At 47.4% G+C, this 26,772-nt stretch overlaps 1 protein-coding gene, 19 non-coding genes and 2 pseudogenes across 20 annotated transcripts; all 22 read left to right on the top strand.

The window, feature by feature from the left end:
• Positions 1-89: 89 nt before the first annotated feature.
• On the top strand, positions 90-208 carry LOC142777598 (5S ribosomal RNA). The gene has a single exon (XR_012888234.1). It is a non-coding gene; the product is annotated as a 5S ribosomal RNA (ribosomal RNA).
• A 702-nt stretch (positions 209-910) lies between these two features.
• On the top strand, positions 911-1,029 carry LOC142777596 (5S ribosomal RNA). Its single transcript, XR_012888232.1, has one exon. It is a non-coding gene; the product is annotated as a 5S ribosomal RNA (ribosomal RNA).
• A 697-nt stretch (positions 1,030-1,726) lies between these two features.
• LOC142777595 (5S ribosomal RNA) lies at positions 1,727-1,845 on the top strand. Its single transcript, XR_012888231.1, has one exon. It is a non-coding gene; the product is annotated as a 5S ribosomal RNA (ribosomal RNA).
• A 5,506-nt stretch (positions 1,846-7,351) lies between these two features.
• On the top strand, positions 7,352-7,470 carry LOC142777710 (5S ribosomal RNA; annotated as a pseudogene).
• A 697-nt stretch (positions 7,471-8,167) lies between these two features.
• On the top strand, positions 8,168-8,286 carry LOC142777643 (5S ribosomal RNA). Its single transcript, XR_012888279.1, has one exon. It is a non-coding gene; the product is annotated as a 5S ribosomal RNA (ribosomal RNA).
• Positions 8,287-8,985: 699 nt separating this feature from the next.
• On the top strand, positions 8,986-9,104 carry LOC142777641 (5S ribosomal RNA). Its single transcript, XR_012888277.1, has one exon. It is a non-coding gene; the product is annotated as a 5S ribosomal RNA (ribosomal RNA).
• Positions 9,105-9,801: 697 nt separating this feature from the next.
• LOC142777676 (5S ribosomal RNA) lies at positions 9,802-9,920 on the top strand. The gene has a single exon (XR_012888312.1). It is a non-coding gene; the product is annotated as a 5S ribosomal RNA (ribosomal RNA).
• Positions 9,921-10,622: 702 nt separating this feature from the next.
• LOC142777674 (5S ribosomal RNA) lies at positions 10,623-10,741 on the top strand. Its single transcript, XR_012888310.1, has one exon. It is a non-coding gene; the product is annotated as a 5S ribosomal RNA (ribosomal RNA).
• Positions 10,742-11,444: 703 nt separating this feature from the next.
• LOC142777594 (5S ribosomal RNA) lies at positions 11,445-11,563 on the top strand. The gene has a single exon (XR_012888230.1). It is a non-coding gene; the product is annotated as a 5S ribosomal RNA (ribosomal RNA).
• A 696-nt stretch (positions 11,564-12,259) lies between these two features.
• Positions 12,260-12,378, top strand: LOC142777593 (5S ribosomal RNA). Its single transcript, XR_012888229.1, has one exon. It is a non-coding gene; the product is annotated as a 5S ribosomal RNA (ribosomal RNA).
• Positions 12,379-13,074: 696 nt separating this feature from the next.
• LOC142777655 (5S ribosomal RNA) lies at positions 13,075-13,193 on the top strand. Its single transcript, XR_012888291.1, has one exon. It is a non-coding gene; the product is annotated as a 5S ribosomal RNA (ribosomal RNA).
• A 700-nt stretch (positions 13,194-13,893) lies between these two features.
• LOC142777670 (5S ribosomal RNA) lies at positions 13,894-14,012 on the top strand. The gene has a single exon (XR_012888306.1). It is a non-coding gene; the product is annotated as a 5S ribosomal RNA (ribosomal RNA).
• A 703-nt stretch (positions 14,013-14,715) lies between these two features.
• On the top strand, positions 14,716-14,834 carry LOC142777667 (5S ribosomal RNA). The gene has a single exon (XR_012888303.1). It is a non-coding gene; the product is annotated as a 5S ribosomal RNA (ribosomal RNA).
• A 698-nt stretch (positions 14,835-15,532) lies between these two features.
• LOC142777592 (5S ribosomal RNA) lies at positions 15,533-15,651 on the top strand. The gene has a single exon (XR_012888228.1). It is a non-coding gene; the product is annotated as a 5S ribosomal RNA (ribosomal RNA).
• A 701-nt stretch (positions 15,652-16,352) lies between these two features.
• LOC142777591 (5S ribosomal RNA) lies at positions 16,353-16,471 on the top strand. Its single transcript, XR_012888227.1, has one exon. It is a non-coding gene; the product is annotated as a 5S ribosomal RNA (ribosomal RNA).
• Positions 16,472-17,166: 695 nt separating this feature from the next.
• Positions 17,167-17,285, top strand: LOC142777590 (5S ribosomal RNA). Its single transcript, XR_012888226.1, has one exon. It is a non-coding gene; the product is annotated as a 5S ribosomal RNA (ribosomal RNA).
• A 695-nt stretch (positions 17,286-17,980) lies between these two features.
• LOC142777589 (5S ribosomal RNA) lies at positions 17,981-18,099 on the top strand. The gene has a single exon (XR_012888225.1). It is a non-coding gene; the product is annotated as a 5S ribosomal RNA (ribosomal RNA).
• Positions 18,100-18,794: 695 nt separating this feature from the next.
• LOC142777588 (5S ribosomal RNA) lies at positions 18,795-18,913 on the top strand. The gene has a single exon (XR_012888224.1). It is a non-coding gene; the product is annotated as a 5S ribosomal RNA (ribosomal RNA).
• Positions 18,914-19,610: 697 nt separating this feature from the next.
• Positions 19,611-19,729, top strand: LOC142777651 (5S ribosomal RNA). Its single transcript, XR_012888287.1, has one exon. It is a non-coding gene; the product is annotated as a 5S ribosomal RNA (ribosomal RNA).
• Positions 19,730-20,423: 694 nt separating this feature from the next.
• On the top strand, positions 20,424-20,542 carry LOC142777587 (5S ribosomal RNA). Its single transcript, XR_012888223.1, has one exon. It is a non-coding gene; the product is annotated as a 5S ribosomal RNA (ribosomal RNA).
• A 709-nt stretch (positions 20,543-21,251) lies between these two features.
• LOC142775109 (uncharacterized) lies at positions 21,252-23,893 on the top strand. The gene has a single exon (XM_075876454.1). The coding sequence runs from the start codon at positions 21,252-21,254 to the stop codon at positions 22,575-22,577; it is 1,326 nt and encodes a 441-aa protein (XP_075732569.1). The 3' UTR covers positions 22,578-23,893.
• A 2,272-nt stretch (positions 23,894-26,165) lies between these two features.
• LOC142777719 (5S ribosomal RNA) lies at positions 26,166-26,284 on the top strand (annotated as a pseudogene).
• The last annotated feature ends 488 nt before the right edge of the window (positions 26,285-26,772 follow it).

Here is a 26,772-nt window from a genome sequence, read left to right as displayed (position 1 = left end):
AACACGCTGCATAAGCCGTTAACGGTAACTTGAAAAGATAGAAATCGCTTGCAGTTCGTTATAGATTGTGTTGTAAAATGTCGATTTTCGCCATCGGCCATACCATGCTGAATGCGCCGGTTCTCGTCCGATCACCGAAGCTAAGCAGCATTGGGCTCGGTCAGTACTTGGGAGGGAGACCACCTGGGAACACCGAGTGCTGATGGCACCTTCTTTTACTTTTCGAAATTTCTCTTTTTTATTGCAGAGAAGGAACGTAGGGAGAAGGAGAGAGTTGTTTAATTTTGCGACGTGTTTGGTTGCCCGTATCAATCGCGCACATGACCTTACGTATATAGGCAATCAAAATTTGATGCGTGCGCACATGTGTTTAAATGTTGCACCCAGTGCGCGTGACATACTCTATTTTTTTTTCTCATCCTTCCTTTATCTTTTCTTTTATTTTTGTTCAAAGAAGGAACAGGGCGGGGGTGGGGGGGGGGGGGGGGCGTGACTTGCGGGTCAGCATCCGAGTGCCTTTGCCACGAGACCACCGTGGCAGGTTACAATAGCATTAATGGGCATTCCAATATTCCTGCTTTATGTCGGTCCCTCGTGTGCCACTCAGTTATAAAAGCCGACGCAACAGACGTTCGTTAAGTTACAGAAAATGACTTACGAGCATGGCCGGTGGCGGCGGCCCGCAATTGCACACAGAGCTGTGCGTGAACGTTGGTGCGCCCGTGCTGGTGCGCCCCAGCGAAGGAACAGAGCAAGCTCTCTGCCGGAGAACAACAGACATTATTGTCACGTACCTTCGAAGTTTTTTACCAGGATAATATAACACGCTGCATAAGCCGTTAACGGTAACTTGAAAAGATAGAAATCGCTTGCAGTTCGTTATAGATTGTGTTGTAAAATGTCGATTTTCGCCATCGGCCATACCATGCTGAATGCGCCGGTTCTCGTCCGATCACCGAAGCTAAGCAGCATTGGGCTCGGTCAGTACTTGGGAGGGAGACCACCTGGGAACACCGAGTGCTGATGGCACCTTCTTTTACTTTTCGAAATTTCTCTTTTTTATTGCAGAGAAGGAACGTAGGGAGAAGGAGAGAGTTGTTTAATTTTGCGACGTGTTTGGTTGCCCGTATCAATCGCGCACATGACCTTACGTATATAGGCAATCAAAATTTGATGCGTGCGCACATGTGTTTAAATGTTGCACCCAGTGCGCGTGACATACTCTATTTTTTTTTCTCATCCTTCCTTTATCTTTTCTTTTATTTTTGTTCAAAGAAGGAACAGGGCGGGGGTGGGGGGGGGGGCGTGACTTGCGGGTCAGCATCCGAGTGCCTTTGCCACGAGACCACCGTGGCAGGTTACAATAGCATTAATGGGCATTCCAATATTCCTGCTTTATGTCGGTCCCTCGTGTGCCACTCAGTTATAAAAGCCGACGCAACAGACGTTCGTTAAGTTACAGAAAATGACTTACGAGCATGGCCGGTGGCGGCGGCCCGCAATTGCACACAGAGCTGTGCGTGAACGTTGGTGCGCCCGTGCTGGTGCGCCCCAGCGAAGGAACAGAGCAAGCTCTCTGCCGGAGAACAACAGACATTATTGTCACGTACCTTCGAAGTTTTTTACCAGGATAATATAACACGCTGCATAAGCCGTTAACGGTAACTTGAAAAGATAGAAATCGCTTGCAGTTCGTTATAGATTGTGTTGTAAAATGTCGATTTTCGCCATCGGCCATACCATGCTGAATGCGCCGGTTCTCGTCCGATCACCGAAGCTAAGCAGCATTGGGCTCGGTCAGTACTTGGGAGGGAGACCACCTGGGAACACCGAGTGCTGATGGCACCTTCTTTTACTTTTCGAAATTTCTCTTTTTTATTGCAGAGAAGGAACGTAGGGAGAAGGAGAGAGTTGTTTAATTTTGCGACGTGTTTGGTTGCCCGTATCAATCGCGCACATGACCTTACGTATATAGGCAATCAAAATTTGATGCGTGCGCACATGTGTTTAATTGTTGCACCCAGTGCGCGTGACATACTCTATTTTTTTTTTCTCATCCTTCCTTTATATTTTCTTTTATTTTTGTTCAAAGAAGGAACAGGGCGGGGGTGGGGGGGGGGGCGTGACTTGCGGGTCAGCATCCGAGTGCCTTTGCCACGAGACCACCGTGGCAGGTTACAATAGCATTAATGGGCATTCCAATATTCCTGCTTTATGTCGGTCCCTCGTGTGCCACTCAGTTATAAAAGCCGACGCAACAGACGTTCGTTAAGTTACAGAAAATGACTTACGAGCATGGCCGGTGGCGGCGGCCCGCAATTGCACACAGAGCTGTGCGTGAACGTTGGTGCGGCGGTGCTGGTGCGCCCCAGCGAAGGAACAGAGCAAGCTCTCTGCCGGAGAACAACAGACATTATTGTCACGTACCTTCGAAGTTTTTTACCAGGATAATATAACACGCTGCATAAGCCGTTAACGGTAACTTGAAAAGATAGAAATCGCTTGCAGTTCGTTATAGATTGTGTTGTAAAATGTCGATTTTCGCCATCGGCCATACCATGCATTCTGCTTCTGGTCACCGACGCGTGCGGACGCAGGATGGCAGGCTCCTCAAGAGCTGTTACAGCGGCCGACGCTGGCCGCGGTTTCTCGTGCACATCACTTCCCAAGGACTACCGTTTAATTCTGCCACCACTGCCCACAGGAGAAGGACTCAGACGCACGTTGGTTCTGCACTGCGACATCGCAGCGCGTCCGTACGGGATTAATGACTTCCGAAAGCCGCTCAAGGAACTAGGCATCATTAAAGAGGTAAGCGGCATAGGAGCGTATCAGATGTCGCACGTCTGGCTTCTTGAAATGAAGACAGATGAAGCCAAGAAGAAACTTCTGGACGCTGGCCTACTCTCTGTGAAAGACCAGCCTTGCGTCGTCGTCGACCCAGAAAGGCAAGAGGTGCGTCTCAAGTTGCATTGGGTAGCCTTTGACGTCAACGCAGAGACTGTACGGCGTGCTTTCCGGGAGTACGGTGAAGTAAAAGAAGTCATCAGCGACAAGTGGAGAGACGAAGACTTCGAAGGAGTTGAGTCAACCACAAGATTCGTTCGAATATTACTTAAAGAAGGCGTTACTACGGATCGCATACCCCACCAGATGCGTCTCGGGAGCGGCATGGCACTGGTGGTCGTGCCAGGAAGAGCGCCGCTTTGCCTGCGTTGCCGGAACACGGGACACATTCGTCGCGACTGCAGGGTGCCCAGGTGCGCTGGTTGTCGCGCTTTTGGGCATGAGCAGGCGGACTGTACCCGTTCTTATGCCAGTGCAGCAAGTCGAGCAACAAATGCCGACCACAGTGAATTGCTCATGGATGAAGAGGAAGCAGAGAGGGCCGCGGCGTCGAAGGCAGGAGCGGAGGCGTCTCAAGCAGTGGCGACCAGCGAGAGAAAGATGGAGACACCTAAGGAAGACGCAGATGAAAATACGGTTACGGGCACTCCAACGCAACGGCGTTCGACTCAAAGCGAGACCCAGCACAAGGCTGAACCAGTCATCGGGTCCGACGCTACTTCGGACATGAATACAGCTGAAGCTACGCCAGTAAAGCGACGCCTGAATGAGGGAGACGCGGCGTCCCAGCAGCGTCTGGCCCAGGAAGATCAAGGGCAGTGGCGAGTGGCTGGCTCCAAAAAGTCTCGGGGTGCTGGCCGCCTGCGTTCGTCGTCGCTTTCACGCGGCGGCGACGGGACGACGCCTTGAGCGTCGGCCGCACAGAGGTTTAGGTGTTGGTAAGGTAAGCGTCTTTCGCTCGGCTTTCTCTCATCACGATGGCGACGATTAGATTGGCGACGCTAAATGTACGTGGGCTTTCTGCCAAACGGCGGCAAAACCAGCTTTACCGCCTGATTATAGAAGAAGATCTAGACATCGTCGCTGTACAGGAAACTAAAGTAGAGAGTGAAGAGCACGCTGAGCGAATGGTGCAGCCTTTCACGAGACTGTTTGATGTGTGCGTTTGTCATGCAGTAGGTGCGTCGGCAGGTTGCCTCTTGTTAATTCGGCAGAGCCTTAATGTGAAAGTGCAGTCTGTAACTACCTGCGAGGCGGGTCGTTTTATTATATGTGATTTATCCCTACAAAAAGAAAAATGGAGAGTAATCTGTGTGTACGCACCCACTGTGATTCAAGAGCGTAAGGAGTTTTTTGAAAAACTTGAGGTGTATTTGGAATGTGAACGTAAACTAATTTTGGCCGGGGATTTCAACTGTGTTTGTTCGAGTATAGATAAATCAAGTTCCAGGCCATACAAAGATTTAAGCACTGCCGTTCTAACCGATATGGTGGCGAAAGCTCAGCTAGAGGACGTGGGTGAATGTCTTTGCAGTGGAAAAGCGGTTATGTTTACCCACTTTCAGCGTTCAAGCCATGCTAGACTTGACAGAGTATACGTGTCTTCCGAAATCATTCCTTCGTGCCATGATTACAGAGTTACACCTGTTACGTTTAGTGATCATTGTTTGGTTTCATTCTCAATGGGTAAACATAAAAGGAATAACAAACATTTCTCTTGGGACCTCTGGAAATTTAATGTAAAGCTACTAAAGGATGAAGAGTTTAATCGAATTTTTCTAGAGGGCATAGAAGACTTACTAAATAGAACACTTGAATCCTGGGGACATAGGTGGGAAACATTTAAACAGACCATTAAACTGAAAGCACTTGAGAGAGCCAGTATCCTGAGACATGCTGAAAAAGAACTTGAAGTGCGCTTGCGTGAAAACTTGCAACAGTTAGTAGCGGATGAATGTACTCAGGCCGGAACATTTTCAGAGGAGATAAACATAACTAAACAGAAGCTAGAGTTGATAGACCAAGAACGTTATCGTGGAGCATTGATTCGAGCTCGAGCAGAAAACTTGGTAGCGGGAGAAATGCCAACAAAACGAGCTCTTGGAGCTGAGAAGAGACATGCCTGTAAAAATGAAATAAGAGAAATAGAATATAAAGGAGCAAGGTGCCATACGAAAGAAGCAATATCCGGTGCTTTTTTCGAATATTACAAAGAGTTATTCACACCAACCAGTGTACACGTAGAACGTTTTAATAGCGATTTCATTTCATTAATGCCAAGACTTGATGATGAAAGAAAGGAAATTTTAGAATTGCCTATAACAGAGCGAGAAGTTGAAAAAGCAATTGATAAGTTAAACAATGGTAAGTCTCCAGGACCAGATGGCCTTAGTGCTGCAGTGTACAAGGAATTCAAACACGTAGTTTCACCTATTTTGAGGGAGGTATTTAACGAGGCTTTTAAGTGCAAACAACTTCCACCATCGTTTTTGTCAGCCCACACAGTCTTAATACCAAAAACAGAAGATCCCGCGAAGTTAAGAAGTGTTACTGCGTATAGACCAATTAGCCTAACTAATGTTGACTATAAAATATTGATGAAAATATTGGCCAGAAGACTCCAGACAGTTATGACAAAACTGATTGGGCCCCACCAAACTTGTGGCATAAAGGGAAGGAAAATAATGACCAACATAAACATAGCACGATCAATCCTAGAAAGTTGTGACGCTATGCATCTCAATGTTGCCATGCTTCAAATTGACCTCGAAAAGGCATTTGATCGCGTGCCGCACGACGTGCTCCTTTCATTACTTGAGCACATTAACGTAGGGAGTTTGATTAGCGAAGGAGTGCGCATGGCTTACACTGGATGCACGACGAGATTGGTAATAAATAAAACTGCGGGTGAGCGTATACCCGTGCTGCGGTCAGTGAGACAGGGGTGTCCACTATCGCCCCTGCTTTTTGCTATTTTTATTGAACCTTTCTGTTTAAGTGTAATTAATAACCCTGCAATAAGCGGATTTAAATTGCATGAAGCTGAGGTTAGCCTCCTTGCATACGCAGACGACATTGCAGTTTTCTGTACAAATTATGAGAGTGTAATGCATGCTGTAAATGCCATGAAAACCTTTTGCCAGGCGAGTGGTAGTGCCGTGAACTGGGATAAGTGCCTTGGCTTTTGGCATGGGGAATGGGACGTCAAGCCAAGAGTATTTCTAAACATTAAATGGCAGGAAACACCAGTGAAGTATTTAGGAGTGCCGCTTGAGTTCTATCAGGACAGTGAACCGTATTGGAAAAAAGAAACAGAGGCATTGCGCAAGGATGTAGAAAAATGGAAAGGTTGGGGTATTTCGATATTCGCACGGGCCACAACGTGCAACTTGTTTCTGGTGAGCAAGCTGTGGTACGTAATGCAAGTTTTGCACTGCAGTAGAATAAGTGTGCAGAAAATACACAGAGTATTTGCAATTTTCATATGGAGCTCTGTATGGGAAAGATCAAGCCGCACAAACCTGTTCAGAAAAGTTAGAGATGGCGGGCTCGGGTTAGTTCATTTGTACATAAGACAACTGGTCAATCGTTTCCTTTTTCTGCGTGATGTGGATGACCCCTTTTTGAGAACTGTTATACAACTAAGGTTATCTAGAGTGCTGCCGGGATTTCTCGTATCATCATCAAATATGCAAGGACCAATACAAGGGTATTTAAAAGAAGTTGTTTTGTCTTTCCGCTTTTTGTCAGTGAGATTTTCGTTAGAGTATCTGGCTGAAGTACCACGCAAAAAATTGTATAGAGACCTTGTCGATATTTTACTGCCTGTTCCATTGTACCGTCAGCTATATTGTGCAGGCCCAGGACAGGATGTTCTGAAACGTGTTAAAAGAATGCTTGTAGTGCCAGGGGTCAAAACTTTTTTCTTTAAATTACATACTGGTACCTTACCAGTTAAAACGTGGTTGCAGGATAAGGGAATATTCGTGCCATGGAGCACAAATTGCCACTTGTGTAAAAAACCGGAAACAATTGAACACGTGTTTATAGATTGTTGGAGCGGGGTTTTTTTCTGGGACATACTGCAAAGAACCTTGAAAAAAGAATTACCGTTAAGCCCACATGGCATCCGTTTTCTTTCGGTTAAAAATGAGGCAGGTGTACCTTATGATCTCATCATGCTTCTGGGCCTGCACAGTATATGGAAAACCCGATGTGCCTTTGAAAACGTGGATGTAGAAGTGCTAGCTGTGCGCGAATATTTTTGTAAATCTGTGTGCCATTTTCTTGAAATGCTGAAAAGCCAAGAGGATGTGCCAGACTGGATTGGGTGCATTGAGCGATTGTTACGAATGCCGAAGTATTGATTAACAGTCAGCCAAGAGCTGACGGTACCTCAATGAATTCTGTGGGTGTATTTTGTGTCGCATTTGAATTTGAACCAATATGTAAATATGTAAAATGTGAACAGTCATGATATGCAAAGCAATAAAGAAAAAAAAAAAAAATCGGCCATACCATGCTGAATGCGCCGGTTCTCGTCCGATCACCGAAGCTAAGCAGCATTGGGCTCGGTCAGTACTTGGGAGGGAGACCACCTGGGAACACCGAGTGCTGATGGCACCTTCTTTTACTTTTCGAAATTTCTCTTTTTTATTGCAGAGAAGGAACGTAGGGAGAAGGAGAGAGTTGTTTAATTTTGCGACGTGTTTGGTTGCCCGTATCAATCGCGCATATGACCTTACGTATATAGGCAATCAAAATTTGATGCGTGCGCACATGTGTTTAAATGTTGCACCCAGTGCGCGTGACATACTCTATTTTTTTTTCTCATCCTTCCTTTATCTTTTCTTTTATTTTTGTTCAAAGAAGGAACAGGGCGGGGGTGGGGGGGGGGGCGTGACTTGCGGGTCAGCATCCGAGTGCCTTTGCCACGAGACCACCGTGGCAGGTTACAATAGCATTAATGGGCATTCCAATATTCCTGCTTTATGTCGGTCCCTCGTGTGCCACTCAGTTATAAAAGCCGACGCAACAGACGTTCGTTAAGTTACAGAAAATGACTTACGAGCATGGCCGGTGGCGGCGGCCCGCAATTGCACACAGAGCTGTGCGTGAACGTTGGTGCGCCCGTGCTGGTGCGCCCCAGCGAAGGAACAGAGCAAGCTCTCTGCCGGAGAACAACAGACATTATTGTCACGTACCTTCGAAGTTTTTTACCAGGATAATATAACACGCTGCATAAGCCGTTAACGGTAACTTGAAAAGATAGAAATCGCTTGCAGTTCGTTATAGATTGTGTTGTAAAATGTCGATTTTCGCCATCGGCCATACCTTGCTGAATGCGCCGGTTCTCGTCCGATCACCGAAGCTAAGCAGCATTGGGCTCGGTCAGTACTTGGGAGGGAGACCACCTGGGAACACCGAGTGCTGATGGCACCTTCTTTTACTTTTCGAAATTTCTCTTTTTTATTGCAGAGAAGGAACGTAGGGAGAAGGAGAGAGTTGTTTAATTTTGCGACGTGTTTGGTTGCCCGTATCAATCGCGCACATGACCTTACGTATATAGGCAATCAAAATTTGATGCGTGCGCACATGTGTTTAAATGTTGCACCCAGTGCGCGTGACATACTCTATTTTTTTTTCTCATCCTTCCTTTATCTTTTCTTTTATTTTTGTTCAAAGAAGGAACAGGGCGGGGGTGGGGGGGGGGGGGCGTGACTTGCGGGTCAGCATCCGAGTGCCTTTGCCACGAGACCACCGTGGCAGGTTACAATAGCATTAATGGGCATTCCAATATTCCTGCTTTATGTCGGTCCCTCGTGTGCCACTCAGTTATAAAAGCCGACGCAACAGACGTTCGTTAAGTTACAGAAAATGACTTACGAGCATGGCCGGTGGCGGCGGCCCGCAATTGCACACAGAGCTGTGCGTGAACGTTGGTGCGCCCGTGCTGGTGCGCCCCAGCGAAGGAACAGAGCAAGCTCTCTGCCGGAGAACAACAGACATTATTGTCACGTACCTTCGAAGTTTTTTACCAGGATAATATAACACGCTGCATAAGCCGTTAACGGTAACTTGAAAAGATAGAAATCGCTTGCAGTTCGTTATAGATTGTGTTGTAAAATGTCGATTTTCGCCATCGGCCATACCTTGCTGAATGCGCCGGTTCTCGTCCGATCACCGAAGCTAAGCAGCATTGGGCTCGGTCAGTACTTGGGAGGGAGACCACCTGGGAACACCGAGTGCTGATGGCACCTTCTTTTACTTTTCGAAATTTCTCTTTTTTATTGCAGAGAAGGAACGTAGGGAGAAGGAGAGAGTTGTTTAATTTTGCGACGTGTTTGGTTGCCCGTATCAATCGCGCACATGACCTTACGTATATAGGCAATCAAAATTTGATGCGTGCGCACATGTGTTTAAATGTTGCACCCAGTGCGCGTGACATACTCTATTTTTTTTTCTCATCCTTCCTTTATCTTTTCTTTTATTTTTGTTCAAAGAAGGAACAGGGCGGGGGTGGGGGGGGGGGCGTGACTTGCGGGTCAGCATCCGAGTGCCTTTGCCACGAGACCACCGTGGCAGGTTACAATAGCATTAATGGGCATTCCAATATTCCTGCTTTATGTCGGTCCCTCGTGTGCCACTCAGTTATAAAAGCCGACGCAACAGACGTTCGTTAAGTTACAGAAAATGACTTACGAGCATGGCCGGTGGCGGCGGCCCGCAATTGCACACAGAGCTGTGCGTGAACGTTGGTGCGCCCGTGCTGGTGCGCCCCAGCGAAGGAACAGAGCAAGCTCTCTGCCGGAGAACAACAGACATTATTGTCACGTACCTTCGAAGTTTTTTACCAGGATAATATAACACGCTGCATAAGCCGTTAACGGTAACTTGAAAAGATAGAAATCGCTTGCAGTTCGTTATAGATTGTGTTGTAAAATGTCGATTTTCGCCATCGGCCATACCATGCTGAATGCGCCGGTTCTCGTCCGATCACCGAAGCTAAGCAGCATTGGGCTCGGTCAGTACTTGGGAGGGAGACCACCTGGGAACACGGAGTGCTGATGGCACCTTCTTTTACTTTTCGAAATTTCTCTTTTTTATTGCAGAGAAGGAACGTAGGGAGAAGGAGAGAGTTGTTTAATTTTGCGACGTGTTTGGTTGCCCGTATCAATCGCGCACATGACCTTACGTATATAGGCAATCAAAATTTGATGCGTGCGCACATGTGTTTAAATGTTGCACCCAGTGCGCGTGACATACTCTATTTTTTTTTCTCATCCTTCCTTTATCTTTTCTTTTATTTTTGTTCAAAGAAGGAACAGGGCGGGGGTGGGGGGGGGGGGGGGGCGTGACTTGCGGGTCAGCATCCGAGTGCCTTTGCCACGAGACCACCGTGGCAGGTTACAATAGCATTAATGGGCATTCCAATATTCCTGCTTTATGTCGGTCCCTCGTGTGCCACTCAGTTATAAAAGCCGACGCAACAGACGTTCGTTAAGTTACAGAAAATGACTTACGAGCATGGCCGGTGGCGGCGGCCCGCAATTGCACACAGAGCTGTGCGTGAACGTTGGTGCGCCCGTGCTGGTGCGCCCCAGCGAAGGAACAGAGCAAGCTCTCTGCCGGAGAACAACAGACATTATTGTCACGTACCTTCGAAGTTTTTTACCAGGATAATATAACACGCTGCATAAGCCGTTAACGGTAACTTGAAAAGATAGAAATCGCTTGCAGTTCGTTATAGATTGTGTTGTAAAATGTCGATTTTCGCCATCGGCCATACCATGCTGAATGCGCCGGTTCTCGTCCGATCACCGAAGCTAAGCAGCATTGGGCTCGGTCAGTACTTGGGAGGGAGACCACCTGGGAACACGGAGTGCTGATGGCACCTTCTTTTACTTTTCGAAATTTCTCTTTTTTATTGCAGAGAAGGAACGTAGGGAGAAGGAGAGAGTTGTTTAATTTTGCGACGTGTTTGGTTGCCCGTATCAATCGCGCACATGACCTTACGTATATAGGCAATCAAAATTTGATGCGTGCGCACATGTGTTTAAATGTTGCACCCAGTGCGCGTGACATACTCTATTTTTTTTTCTCATCCTTCCTTTATCTTTTCTTTTATTTTTGTTCAAAGAAGGAACAGGGCGGGGGTGGGGGGGGGGGGGGGGGGCGTGACTTGCGGGTCAGCATCCGAGTGCCTTTGCCACGAGACCACCGTGGCAGGTTACAATAGCATTAATGGGCATTCCAATATTCCTGCTTTATGTCGGTCCCTCGTGTGCCACTCAGTTATAAAAGCCGACGCAACAGACGTTCGTTAAGTTACAGAAAATGACTTACGAGCATGGCCGGAGCGGCGGCCCGCAATTGCACACAGAGCTGTGCGTGAACGTTGGTGCGCCCGTGCTGGTGCGCCCCAGCGAAGGAACAGAGCAGGCTCTCTGCCGGAGAACAACAGACATTATTGTCACGTACCTTCGAAGTTTTTTACCAGGATAATATAACACGCTGCATAAGCCGTTAACGGTAACTTGAAAAGATAGAAATCGCTTGCAGTTCGTTATAGATTGTGTTGTAAAATGTCGATTTTCGCCATCGGCCATACCATGCTGAATGCGCCGGTTCTCGTCCGATCACCGAAGCTAAGCAGCATTGGGCTCGGTCAGTACTTGGGAGGGAGACCACCTGGGAACACCGAGTGCTGATGGCACCTTCTTTTACTTTTCGAAATTTCTCTTTTTTATTGCAGAGAAGGAACGTAGGGAGAAGGAGAGAGTTGTTTAATTTTGCGACGTGTTTGGTTGCCCGTATCAATCGCGCACATGACCTTACGTATATAGGCAATCAAAATTTGATGCGTGCGCACATGTGTTTAAATGTTGCACCCAGTGCGCGTGACATACTCTATTTTTTTTTCTCATCCTTCCTTTATCTTTTCTTTTATTTTTGTTCAAAGAAGGAACAGGGCGGGGGTGGGGGGGGGGCGTGACTTGCGGGTCAGCATCCGAGTGCCTTTGCCACGAGACCACCGTGGCAGGTTACAATAGCATTAATGGGCATTCCAATATTCCTGCTTTATGTCGGTCCCTCGTGTGCCACTCAGTTATAAAAGCCGACGCAACAGACGTTCGTTAAGTTACAGAAAATGACTTACGAGCATGGCCGGTGGCGGCGGCCCGCAATTGCACACAGAGCTGTGCGTGAACGTTGGTGCGCCCGTGCTGGTGCGCCCCAGCGAAGGAACAGAGCAAGCTCTCTGCCGGAGAACAACAGACATTATTGTCACGTACCTTCGAAGTTTTTTACCAGGATAATATAACACGCTGCATAAGCCGTTAACGGTAACTTGAAAAGATAGAAATCGCTTGCAGTTCGTTATAGATTGTGTTGTAAAATGTCGATTTTCGCCATCGGCCATACCATGCTGAATGCGCCGGTTCTCGTCCGATCACCGAAGCTAAGCAGCATTGGGCTCGGTCAGTACTTGGGAGGGAGACCACCTGGGAACACCGAGTGCTGATGGCACCTTCTTTTACTTTTCGAAATTTCTCTTTTTTATTGCAGAGAAGGAACGTAGGGAGAAGGAGAGAGTTGTTTAATTTTGCGACGTGTTTGGTTGCCCGTATCAATCGCGCACATGACCTTACGTATATAGGCAATCAAAATTTGATGCGTGCGCACATGTGTTTAAATGTTGCACCCAGTGCGCGTGACATACTCTATTTTTTTTTCTCATCCTTCCTTTATCTTTTCTTTTATTTTTGTTCAAAGAAGGAACAGGGCGGGGGTGGGGGGGGGGCGTGACTTGCGGGTCAGCATCCGAGTGCCTTTGCCACGAGACCACCGTGGCAGGTTACAATAGCATTAATGGGCATTCCAATATTCCTGCTTTATGTCGGTCCCTCGTGTGCCACTCAGTTATAAAAGCCGACGCAACAGACGTTCGTTAAATTACAGAAAATGACTTACGAGCATGGCCGGTGGCGGCGGCCCGCAATTGCACACAGAGCTGTGCGTGAACGTTGGTGCGCCCGTGCTGGTGCGCCCCAGCGAAGGAACAGAGCAAGCTCTCTGCCGGAGAACAACAGACATTATTGTCACGTACCTTCGAAGTTTTTTACCAGGATAATATAACACGCTGCATAAGCCGTTAACGGTAACTTGAAAAGATAGAAATCGCTTGCAGTTCGTTATAGATTGTGTTGTAAAATGTCGATTTTCGCCATCGGCCATACCATGCTGAATGCGCCGGTTCTCGTCCGATCACCGAAGCTAAGCAGCATTGGGCTCGGTCAGTACTTGTGAGGGAGACCACCTGGGAACACCGAGTGCTGATGGCACCTTCTTTTACTTTTCGAAATTTCTCTTTTTTATTGCAGAGAAGGAACGTAGGGAGAAGGAGAGAGTTGTTTAATTTTGCGACGTGTTTGGTTGCCCGTATCAATCGCGCACATGACCTTACGTATATAGGCGATCAAAATTTGATGCGTGCGCACATGTGTTTAAATGTTGCACCCAGTGCGCGTGACATACTCTATTTTTTTTTCTCATCCTTCCTTTATCTTTTCTTTTATTTTTGTTCAAAGAAGGAACAGGGCGGGGGTGGGAGGGGGGGGGGCGTGACTTGCGGGTCAGCATCCGAGTGCCTTTGCCACGAGACCACCGTGGCAGGTTACAATAGCATTAATGGGCATTCCAATATTCCTGCTTTATGTCGGTCCCTCGTGTGCCACTCAGTTATAAAAGCCGACGCAACAGACGTTCGTTAAGTTACAGAAAATGACTTACGAGCATGGCCGGTGGCGGCGGCCCGCAATTGCACACAGAGCTGTGCGTGAACGTTGGTGCGCCCGTGCTGGTGCGCCCCAGCGAAGGAACAGAGCAAGCTCTCTGCCGGAGAACAACAGACATTATTGTCACGTACCTTCGAAGTTTTTTACCAGGATAATATAACACGCTGCATAAGCCGTTAACGGTAACTTGAAAAGATAGAAATCGCTTGCAGTTCGTTATAGATTGTGTTGTAAAATGTCGATTTTCGCCATCGGCCATACCATGCTGCATGCGCCGGTTCTCGTCCGATCGCCGAAGCTAAGCAGCATTGGGCTCGGTCAGTACTTGGGAGGGAGACCACCTGGGAACACCGAGTGCTGATGGCACCTTCTTTTACTTTTCGAAATTTCTCTTTTTTATTGCAGAGAAGGAACGTAGGGAGAAGGAGAGAGTTGTTTAATTTTGCGACGTGTTTGGTTGCCCGTATCAATCGCGCACATGACCTTACGTATATAGGCAATCAAAATTTGATGCGTGCGCACATGTGTTTAAATGTTGCACCCAGTGCGCGTGACATACTCTATTTTTTTTTTCTCATCCTTCCTTTATCTTTTCTTTTATTTTTGTTCAAAGAAGGAACAGGGCGGGGGTGGGGGGGGGGGGGGTGCGTGACTTGCGGGTCAGCATCCGAGTGCCTTTGCCACGAGACCACCGTGGCAGGTTACAATAGCATTATTGGGCATTCCAATATTCCTGCTTTATGTCGGTCCCTCGTGTGCCACTCAGTTATAAAAGCCGACGCAACAGACGTTCGTTAAGTTACAGAAAATGACTTACGAGCATGGCCGGTGGCGGCGGCCCGCAATTGCACACAGAGCTGTGCGTGAACGTTGGTGCGCCCGTGCTGGTGCGCCCCAGCGAAGGAACAGAGCAAGCTCTCTGCCGGAGAACAACAGACATTATTGTCACGTACCTTCGAAGTTTTTTACCAGGATAATATAACACGCTGCATAAGCCGTTAACGGTAACTTGAAAAGATAGAAATCGCTTGCAGTTCGTTATAGATTGTGTTGTAAAATGTCGATTTTCGGCATCGGCCATACCATGCTGAATGCGCCGGTTCTCGTCCGATCACCGAAGCTAAGCAGCATTGGGCTCGGTCAGTACTTGGGAGGGAGACCACCTGGGAACACCGAGTGCTGATGGCACCTTCTTTTACTTTTCGAAATTTCTCTTTTTTATTGCAGAGAAAGAACGTAGGGAGAAGGAGAGAGTTGTTTAATTTTGCGACGTGTTTGGTTGCCCGTATCAATCGCGCACATGACCTTACGTATATAGGCAATCAAAATTTGATGCGTGCGCACATGTGTTTAAATGTTGCACCCAGTGCGCGTGACATACTCTATTTTTTTTTCTCATCCTTCCTTTATCTTTTCTTTTATTTTTGTTCAAAGAAGGAACAGGGCGGGGGTGGGGGGGGGGGGCGTGACTTGCGGGTCAGCATCCGAGTGCCTTTGCCACGAGACCACCGTGGCAGGTTACAATAGCATTAATGGGCATTCCAATATTCCTGCTTTATGTCGGTCCCTCGTGTGCCACTCAGTTATAAAAGCCGACGCAACAGACGTTCGTTAAGTTACAGAAAATGACTTACGAGCATGGCCGGTGGCGGCGGCCCGCAATTGCACACAGAGCTGTGCGTGAACGTTGGTGCGCCCGTGCTGGTGCGCCCCAGCGAAGGAACAGAGCAAGCTCTCTGCCGGAGAACAACAGACATTATTGTCACGTACCTTCGAAGTTTTTTACCAGGATAATATAACACGCTGCATAAGCCGTTAACGGTAACTTGAAAAGATAGAAATCGCTTGCAGTTCGTTATAGATTGTGTTGTAAAATGTCGATTTTCGCCATCGGCCATACCATGCTGAATGCGCCGGTTCTCGTCCGATCACCGAAGCTAAGCAGCATTGGGCTCGGTCAGTACTTGGGAGGGAGACCACCTGGGAACACCGAGTGCTGATGGCACCTTCTTTTACTTTTCGAAATTTCTCTTTTTTATTGCAGAGAAGGAACGTAGGGAGAAGGAGAGAGTTGTTTAATTTTGCGACGTGTTTGGTTGCCCGTATCAATCGCGCACATGACCTTACGTATATAGGCAATCAAAATTTGATGCGTGCGCACATGTGTTTAAATGTTGCACCCAGTGCGCGTGACATACTCTATTTTTTTTCTCATCCTTCCTTTATCTTTTCTTTTATTTTTGTTCAAAGAAGGAACAGGGCGGGGGTGGGGGGGGGGGGGGGGCGTGACTTGCGGGTCAGCATCCGAGTGCCTTTGCCACGAGACCACCGTGGCAGGTTACAATAGCATTAATGGGCATTCCAATATTCCTGCTTTATGTCGGTCCCTCGTGTGCCACTCAGTTATAAAAGCCGACGCAACAGACGTTCGTTAAGTTACAGAAAATGACTTACGAGCATGGCCGGTGGCGGCGGCCCGCAATTGCACACAGAGCTGTGCGTGAACGTTGGTGCGCCCGTGCTGGTGCGCCCCAGCGAAGGAACAGAGCAAGCTCTCTGCCGGAGAACAACAGACATTATTGTCACGTACCTTCGAAGTTTTTTACCAGGATAATATAACACGCTGCATAAGCCGTTAACGGTAACTTGAAAAGATAGAAATCGCTTGCAGTTCGTTATAGATTGTGTTGTAAAATGTCGATTTTCGCCATCGGCCATACCATGCTGAATGCGCCGGTTCTCGTCCGATCACCGAAGCTAAGCAGCATTGGGCTCGGTCAGTACTTGGGAGGGAGACCACCTGGGAACACCGAGTGCTGATGGCACCTTCTTTTACTTTTCGAAATTTCTCTTTTTTATTGCAGAGAAGGAACGTAGGGAGAAGGAGAGAGTTGTTTAATTTTGCGACGTGTTTGGTTGCCCGTATCAATCGCGCACATGACCTTACGTATATAGGCAATCAAAATTTGATGCGTGCGCACATGTGTTTAAATGTTGCACCCAGTGCGCGTGACATACTCTATTTTTTTTTCTCATCCTTCCTTTATCTTTTCTTTTATTTTTGTTCAAAGAAGGAACAGGGCGGGGGTGGGGGGGGGCGTGACTTGCGGGTCAGCATCCGAGTGCCTTTGCCACGAGACCACCGTGGCAGGTTACAATAGCATTAATGGGCATTCCAATATTCGTGCTTTATGTCGGTCCCTCGTGTGCCACTCAGTTATAAAAGCCGACGCAACAGACGTTCGTTAAGTTACAGAAAATGACTTACGAGCATGGCCGGTGGCGGCGGCCCGCAATTGCACACAGAGCTGTGCGTGAACGTTGGTGCGCCCGTGCTGGTGCGCCCCAGCGAAGGAACAGAGCAAGCTCTCTGCCGGAGAACAACAGACATTATTGTCACGTACCTTCGAAGTTTTTTACCAGGATAATATAACACGCTGCATAAGCCGTTAACGGTAACTTGAAAAGATAGAAATCGCTTGCAGTTCGTTATAGATTGTGTTGTAAAATGTCGATTTTCGCCATCGGCCATACCATGCTGAATGCGCCGGTTCTCGTCCGATCACCGAAGCTAAGCAGCATTGGGCTCGGTCAGTACTTGGGAGGGAGACCACCTGGGAACACCGAGTGCTGATGGCACCTTCTTTTACTTTTCGAAATTTCTCTTTTTTATTGCAGAGAAGGAACGTAGGGAGAAGGAGAGAGTTGTTTAATTTTGCGACGTGTTTGGTTGCCCGTATCAATCGCGCACATGACCTTACGTATATAGGCAATCAAAATTTGATGCGTGCGCACATGTGTTTAAATGTTGCACCCAGTGCGCGTGACATACTCTATTTTTTTTTCTCATCCTTCCTTTATCTTTTCTTTTATTTTTGTTCAAAGAAGGAACAGGGCGGGGGTGGGGGGGGGCGTGACTTGCGGGTCAGCATCCGAGTGCCTTTGCCACGAGACCACCGTGGCAGGTTACAATAGCATTAATGGGCATTCCAATATTCCTGCTTTATGTCGGTCCCTCGTGTGCCACTCAGTTATAAAAGCCGACGCAACAGACGTTCGTTAAGTTACAGAAAATGACTTACGAGCATGGCCGGTGGCGGCGGCCCGCAATTGCACACAGAGCTGTGCGTGAACGTTGGTGCGCCCGTGCTGGTGCGCCCCAGCGAAGGAACAGAGCAAGCTCTCTGCCGGAGAACAACAGACATTATTGTCACGTACCTTCGAAGTTTTTTACCAGGATAATATAACACGCTGCATAAGCCGTTAACGGTAACTTGAAAAGATAGAAATCGCTTGCAGTTCGTTATAGATTGTGTTGTAAAATGTCGATTTTCGCCATCGGCCATACCATGCTGAATGCGCCGGTTCTCGTCCGATCACCGAAGCTAAGCAGCATTGGGCTCGGTCAGTACTTGGGAGGGAGACCACCTGGGAACACCGAGTGCTGATGGCACCTTCTTTTACTTTTCGAAATTTCTCTTTTTTATTGCAGAGAAGGAACGTAGGGAGAAGGAGAGAGTTGTTTAATTTTGCGACGTGTTTGGTTGCCCGTATCAATCGCGCACATGACCTTACGTATATAGGCAATCAAAATTTGATGCGTGCGCACATGTGTTTAAATGTTGCACCCAGTGCGCGTGACATACTCTATTTTTTTTTCTCATCCTTCCTTTATCTTTTCTTTTATTTTTGTTCAAAGAAGGAACAGGGCGGGGGTGGGGGGGGGCGTGACTTGCGGGTCAGCATCCGAGTGCCTTTGCCACGAGACCACCGTGGCAGGTTACAATAGCATTAATGGGCATTCCAATATTCCTGCTTTATGTCGGTCCCTCGTGTGCCACTCAGTTATAAAAGCCGACGCAACAGACGTTCGTTAAGTTACAGAAAATGACTTACGAGCATGGCCGGTGGCGGCGGCCCGCAATTGCACACAGAGCTGTGCGTGAACGTTGGTGCGCCCGTGCTGGTGCGCCCCAGCGAAGGAACAGAGCAAGCTCTCTGCCGGAGAACAACAGACATTATTGTCACGTACCTTCGAAGTTTTTTACCAGGATAATATAACACGCTGCATAAGCCGTTAACGGTAACTTGAAAAGATAGAAATCGCTTGCAGTTCGTTATAGATTGTGTTGTAAAATGTCGATTTTCGCCATCGGCCATACCATGCTGAATGCGCCGGTTCTCGTCCGATCACCGAAGCTAAGCAGCATTGGGCTCGGTCAGTACTTGGGAGGGAGACCACCTGGGAACACCGAGTGCTGATGGCACCTTCTTTTACTTTTCGAAATTTCTCTTTTTTATTGCAGAGAAGGAACGTAGGGAGAAGGAGAGAGTTGTTTAATTTTGCGACGTGTTTGGTTGCCCGTATCAATCGCGCACATGACCTTACGTATATAGGCAATCAAAATTTGATGCGTGCGCACATGTGTTTAAATGTTGCACCCAGTGCGCGTGACATACTCTATTTTTTTTTCTCATCCTTCCTTTATCTTTTCTTTTATTTTTGTTCAAAGAAGGAACAGGGCGGGGGTGGGGGGGGGGGCGTGACTTGCGGGTCAGCATCCGAGTGCCTTTGCCACGAGACCACCGTGGCAGGTTACAATAGCATTAATGGGCATTCCAATATTCCTGCTTTATGTCGGTCCCTCGTGTGCCACTCAGTTATAAAAGCCGACGCAACAGACGTTCGTTAAGTTACAGAAAATGACTTACGAGCATGGCCGGTGGCGGCGGCCCGCAATTGCACACAGAGCTGTGCGTGAACGTTGGTGCGCCCGTGCTGGTGCGCCCCAGCGAAGGAACAGAGCAAGCTCTCTGCCGGAGAACAACAGACATTATTGTCACGTACCTTCGAAGTTTTTTACCAGGATAATATAACACGCTGCATAAGCCGTTAACGGTAACTTGAAAAGATAGAAATCGCTTGCAGTTCGTTATAGATTGTGTTGTAAAATGTCGATTTTCGCCATCGGCCATACTATGCTGAATGCGCCGGTTCTCGTCCGATCACCGAAGCTAAGCAGCATTGGGCTCGGTCAGTACTTGGGAGGGAGACCACCTGGGAACACCGAGTGCTGATGGCACCTTCTTTTACTTTTCGAAATTTCTATTTTTTATTGCAGAGAAGGAACGTAGGGAGAAGGAGAGAGTTGTTTAATTTTGCGACGTGTTTGGTTGCCCGTATCAATCGCGCACATGACCTTACGTATATAGGCAATCAAAATTTGATGCGTGCGCACATGTGTTTAAATGTTGCACCCAGTGCGCGTGACATACTCTATTTTTTTTTCTCAACCTTCCTTTATCTTTTCTTTTATTTTTGTTCAAAGAAGGAACAGGGCGGGGGGGGGGGGGGCGTGACTTGCGGGTCAGCATCCGAGTGCCTTTGCCACGAGACCACCGTGGCAGGTTACAATAGCATTAATGGGCATTCCAATATTCCTGCTTTATGTCGGTCCCTCGTGTGCCACTCAGTTATAAAAGCCGACGCAACAGACGTTCGTTAAGTTACATAAAATGACTTACGAGCATGGCCGGTGGCGGCGGCCCGCAATTGCACACAGAGCTGTGCGTGAACGTTGGTGCGCCCGTGCTGGTGCGCCCCAGCGAAGGAACAGAGCAAGCTCTCTGCCGGAGAACAACAGACATTATTGTCACGTACCTTCGAAGTTTTTTACCAGGATAATATAACACGCTGCATAAGCCGTTAACGGTAACTTGAAAAGATAGAAATCGCTTGCAGTTCGTTATAGATTGTGTTGTAAAATGTCGATTTTCGCCATCGGCCATACCATGCTGAATGCGCCGGTTCTCGTCCGATCACCGAAGCTAAGCAGCATTGGGCTCGGTCAGTACTTGGGAGGGAGACCACCTGGGAACACCGAGTGCTGATGGCACCTTCTTTTACTTTTCGAAATTTCTCTTTTTTATTGCAGAGAAGGAACGTAGGGAGAAGGAGAGAGTTGTTTAATTTTGCGACGTGTTTGGTTGCCCGTATCAATCGCGCACATGACCTTACGTATATAGGCAATCAAAATTTGATGCGTGCGCACATGTGTTTAAATGTTGCACCCAGTGCGCGTGACATACTCTATTTTTTTTTCTCATCCTTCCTTTATCTTTTCTTTTATTTTTGTTCAAAGAAGGAACAGGGCGGGGGGGGGGGGGGCGTGACTTGCGGGTCAGCATCCGAGTGCCTTTGCCACGAGACCACCGTGGCAGGTTACAATAGCATTAATGGGCATTCCAATATTCCTGCTTTATGTCGGTCCCTCGTGTGCCACTCAGTTATAAAAGCCGACGCAACAGACGTTCGTTAAGTTACAGAAAATGACTTACGAGCATGGCCGGTGGCGGCGGCCCGCAATTGCACACAGAGCTGTGCGTGGACGTTGGTGCGCCCGTGCTGGTGCGCCCCAGCGAAGGAACAGAGCAAGCTCTCTGCCGGAGAACAACAGACATTATTGTCACGTACCTTCGAAGTTTTTTACCAGGATAATATAACACGCTGCATAAGCCGTTAACGGTAACTTGAAAAGATAGAAATCGCTTGCAGTTCGTTATAGATTGTGTTGTAAAATGTCGATTTTCGCCATCGGCCATACCATGCTCATTCTGCTTCTGGTCACCGACGCGTGCGGACGCAGGATGGAAAGCTCATCCCGAGCAGCAACAGCGGCCGACGCCGGCCGCGGTACAGCGTCTCCCCTCGTTCCAAAGGACTACAGGATTATTCTGCCTTCGTTGCCATCAGGTGAAGCGATGCGTCGAGCAGTAGCTCTACACTGCGACGTCAGCGGCCGACCGTACCGCATCGACGACTTCAGGAAACCTCTCAAAGATTTAGGCGTCATACAGCAAGTAAGTGGCATTGGAGCATATCAGATGTCGCACGTGTGGCTATTGAACATGAAGACCGTGGAAGCAAAGAAAGCGCTGACAGACGCAGGCGTTATCAAAGTTAAAGACCGGGTATGTCTCGTCATTGACCCGACGCGGCAAGAAGTTAAAATGAAATTGCACTGGCTAGCGTTCGATGTTACAAAAGACGCTATTCGACGTGCCTTCTATGAATACGGCGACGTCAAGGAGGTGACCGATGACCGATGGAGAGTTGAGGATTTTGAAGGAGTTGAATCGACCACTCGTGTAATACGCATGCAACTACGAGATGGCGTTTCTGTGGATCAACTGCCCCACCAGGTGCGTATTGGCAGCAGTACGGCACTGGTCGTGGTGCCGGGAAGACCGCCTTTGTGCTTGCGGTGCCGAAGCACGGGGCATATGCGACGCGATTGTAAGGTCCCAAGGTGCAGCGAATGCCACTCTTTCGGTCATGAGCAGGATGAGTGTAACCGTTCATACGCACGAGCTGCAGGGCGACGACCAGAGACTCAACAGAGTGAACTTCTCATGGATGAGGAGGAATCTGAACAAGCGTCTTTGCCTGCGATACCACAGAAGCAGACGACATCGGACGACACGCCGGTGCTGGGGAAAAGCAAGCAAGTTTCTTCAGCCCCGGACACGAACGCCGAACGGAAGATGGGAAGTCAAGCGGCCCCAACGACTAGCGAAGAGACGCGTCCTGCGCCTGCGATGCACGCCGCGTCGCAGCTGCAAGCAACGCGCCCTGAAACGCCGGCGTCCCAGGCCAACGCTGCTTCGACTCCTCTAAACTCGGCTTCACAGCACTCTTTGGCGAACGAAACACACGAAAATGAGGATTTGCCTAGTGATCTGGATACCTTAAACATGGAATTAGAATCGGCGTCTGCAAAACGCCGTCGCGATTCAGACGACGGTGCTCAAGTAGACGAAACGCAAGTAAAGTCGGAAATGCAGTGGAAGGTGGTCAGTGGAGGCAAGAAACGAAACGCTGCCCGCCAACGGTCGTCGTCGCTCAAACGCGACGATGGCCGCTCAAACTAAAGGTGAACAACATGGATCCGCCCTGGACGACGAGAGCCCAATAAGTGAACGTGCAGGGCTCTCAGCTTGGACCCGCTCACCGATCACGTCGCTGAGCGGGTTCGTGAAAGCAGCAACGCTCAATGTACGAGGACTGGCTTCCAGGAAGAAACAGACTCAGCTCTACAGACTGGCCATGGACCAAGACCTGGACATTATTGCAGTTCAGGAAACCAAAGTGGAGAGCGTGGGCGCCACCGAGAGCCTACTGCAACGTTTCACCGGACGCTACACCGCCAGCGTCAGTCATGCAGTTGGTAGGTCGGCAGGGTGTGTGATCTTTGTGCGGAATAGTTTAGGTGCCAGTGTTCAAAACGTCACGTCTGACTCATCCGGAAGGTTTGTTGTATGTGATTTGACCTTCTTTTCTCTTAATTGGCGAGTGATTTGTTTATATGCACCTCTTAAAGTTGATGAACGGTGTGCAACATTCGACGAAATTCGTACTTATTGTGAATGCGATCGCATAGTCATCCTTATGGGAGATTTTAATTGTGTGATCAGTGCCGATGATAAAACAAGTACATCCAATTTCAACGACTCAAGCACAGTCGCGTTAACGAATCTAATTTCTGACTTAGACCTTGAGGATGTTGCAGAGTGTATTGGTAAAGGACCAACACTGTATACGCATTTCCAAGGCTCCAGTCATGCGCGCCTAGATAGGGCCTACGTATCACTGGATTTAATTCCGATTATCAGTGAGTATAATGTCCTCCCTATTTCATTTAGTGATCATTGCTTAGTATCATTTGTAATAGGTAAAAGGAATAGACGTAGACCAGTATTTAACTGGGACACGTGGAAGCTGAATTCTAATCTCTTGGAAGATGAAAAATTTATGGACAGTGTTCGAGAGGCGTGGGTAAACATAGATAGTGGAGACCAAAAATACGGGGTGAAGTGGGAACAATTTAAACAGAATATAAAGTTGATAGCTATAGAACGCTCATGTGTAATAAAACACGGAAAGAGTGAAGAAGAAAGAACCCTACGTTTAAATCTCAAAGAACTGCTAGCAGAGGACAGCAAAACGCCAGGCTTATTCACAAATGATATAAGGTCAGTAAAGTCCAAATTGGAACAAATTGATGAGGAGAAGTATCGTGGCGCACAAATAAGGGCAAGGGCAGAGAAAATGACCGTAGGAGAAAAACCGACCAAAAGAATGCTTGGTCTCGAAAAACGAAACGCTCAGCGGAATGTTATACATCAGATTGAATACATGGGTAACGTTACAAGTGAACAAAGATATATAGAGGATGCTTTCAACGAGTACTACACCACTTTATTTGATAAATGTAAAGTAAATGTAAATGAATTCAAGAATGAATTTTTAAAATTAATGCCAAAGGTTGAGGACTGCAGGAAAGACAGCCTAGAATGTCCTATTTCGGAACCGGAAGTGACAAAAGCAATCATTGCTCTCCATTTGGGAAAGTCCCCAGGACCTGATGGCTTAACAGCCGCATTTTATAAGGAATTCAAACACGAACTAGCACCGATCCTGGCAGCGGTTTTTAACGAAGCCCTAGACATAAAGACTTTGCCACCTTCTTTTCTGCTATCTCATACTATTTTAATACCAAAAACTGAGGACGCAGTTAAATTACGTGAAGTGAAATCGTACAGGCCAATTAGTCTCTCAAATATCGACTACAAGATTTTGATGAAAGTGCTAGCAAGGAGGCTGCAGACAGTTATTAATAACATTGTAGGCGACCACCAGACATGTGGGATCAAACGGCGCACTATATTCACAAACATTCACAAGGCACGAAGTGTATTGGAGTGCTGCGATGCCACAAATGATCACATCGCGATGATCCAGATAGATTTAGAAAAAGCATTTGACCGAGTACCGCACGAAATTCTTTTTCTTTTGTTAGACTATGTCAATGTTGGCAAAGTAATTCGAGATACAGTTCGAATGGCATATACTGGATGTAAAACTCGGCTAATCATCAACAAAGTTCTTGGGAAACGAATTAATGTCAGACGTTCTGTACGACAAGGCTGCCCTTTGTCTTCCCTCCTATTTTCAATTTATATAGAGTCATTTTGCCAAAAAGTCATGAAAAGCAATAACATAGTGGGGTACAAACTACAAGAAGCTGAAGTGCGGGTACTGGCATACGCAGATGATATAGCTGTGTTTTGTAAAGATTATGATAGTATCGCTGAAACCATAAAAATTGTAAACCTTTATTGTAATGCAAGTGGTAGTTTGGTAAACTGGAGCAAGTGCCTGGGTTACTGGCACGGCGAATGGCCTGTGACTCCACAATTTGTGGCTGGTATTTCATGGACTACTACTCCGGTACGATACCTAGGTGTGCCATTAGAATATTATTGTGACAGTGAACCGTACTGGCGGCGTCAGGCCGTGGAGCTACGAGAAAAAGCTGAAAAACTCAATGGTTTCCAGCTATCAATTTTCGCCAGAGCGACATTTTGTAACGTATTTTTAGTCAGTAAGCTCTGGTATGTCCTTCAGGTAATGCATTGTTCACGTGTGAATCTACAGAAGCTTCATCGAATATTTGCTGTTTTCTTGTGGGGTTCTTCTTGGGAGCGAACAAGTAGAACTAACTTATTCAGACGGGTTCGCTCTGGAGGACTTGGTCTGTGTCATTTGTACCTTCGTCAGTTAGTTAATCGGTTTATGTTTTTCCGAAATAATCGAGACCCATTCATACGCACTGTTATACAGCTTAGGCTTGGAAGACGGTTGCCAGAATTTGTGGTAGCATCTGTTCACATGAAAGCAAGTGTCAGAGGTTTCTTAAAAGAAGTTGTTGATTCATGTCTCTTTCTAAAAACGCGTTTTTCATTGGAATACCTCAGTACGGTTTCGCGTAAAAAGTTATACAAAGATTTAGTAGAAACAGTTCTTCCTGTTCCCCTATATAGAGCATTATACCGTGTAGGCCCAGGTCAAAATGTCTTAAGCCGTGTTAAAAAAATGGAGGTAACACCTGGAGCGAAATCCTTTTTCTTTAAGTTGCACACTGGGACCTTGCCCGTGAAAACATGGATGCAAGAAAAAGGCTTATTCGTTCCTTGGGGTGTTGATTGCCTTCTCTGCGAAAAGCCGGAAACAATTGAACATGTTTTCCTGGACTGCTGGGATGCAGTATTTTTCTGGGATGTTCTCCAAAGGACTTTGAAAAAGGATCTGCCTCTCGATGCCTATGGCATCAGATTTCTACCAGTATCAAATGAAGAAGGAATACCTTTCGACCTAGTTATGTTACTGGGCCTGCACGGTATATGGCAATCTAGAATGGCGGTGCGCCATGCTGATGTTAACGCACGTCCGGTCAGGCAATATTTCTTTCAATCTGTCTGTTCATTCGTGGAAGCACAAAAGGTTCAACAAGAGGTGCCCGAATGGCTTCATCAAGTAGAAAGCCTTCTACAGATGAAGGAATTTTAAAAAGCCTGTTAAATATGATGCTTTTTACCTCTTTTTTTGTTTCATGTTTCTACTTTGTTTGATGTATATATGTTTGTGAATGTTGTATGTAAACAGGCAATAAAGAAAGAAAAAAAGGCCATACCATGCTGAATGCGCCGGTTCTCGTCCGATCACCGAAGCTAAGCAGCATTGGGCTCGGTCAGTACTTGGGAGGGAGACCACCTGGGAACACCGAGTGCTGATGGCACCTTCTTTTACTTTTCGAAATTTCTCTTTTTTATTGCAGAGAAGGAACGTAGGGAGAAGGAGAGAGTTGTTTAATTTTGCGACGTGTTTGGTTGCCCGTATCAATCGCGCACATGACCTTACGTATATAGGCAATCAAAATTTGATGCGTGCGCACATGTGTTTAAATGTTGCACCCAGTGCGCGTGACATACTCTATTTTTTTTTCTCATCCTTCCTTTATCTTTTCTTTTATTTTTGTTCAAAGAAGGAACAGGGCGGGGGTGGGGGGGGGGGGGGGGCGTGACTTGCGGGTCAGCATCCGAGTGCCTTTGCCACGAGACCACCGTGGCAGGTTACAATAGCATTAATGGGCATTCCAATATTCCTGCTTTATGTCGGTCCCTCGTGTGCCACTCAGTTATAAAAGCCGACGCAACAGACGTTCGTTAAGTTACAGAAAATGACTTACGAGCATGGCCGGTGGCGGCGGCCCGCAATTGCACACAG

This window comes from Rhipicephalus microplus, chromosome X, assembly GCF_043290135.1.
Source record: "Rhipicephalus microplus isolate Deutch F79 chromosome X, USDA_Rmic, whole genome shotgun sequence".
Classification (NCBI taxonomy): Eukaryota; Metazoa; Arthropoda; class Arachnida; order Ixodida; family Ixodidae; genus Rhipicephalus; species Rhipicephalus microplus.
Note: the sequence above shows the minus strand (reverse complement) of the source record. Positions and strands in the feature narration are given on the sequence as shown.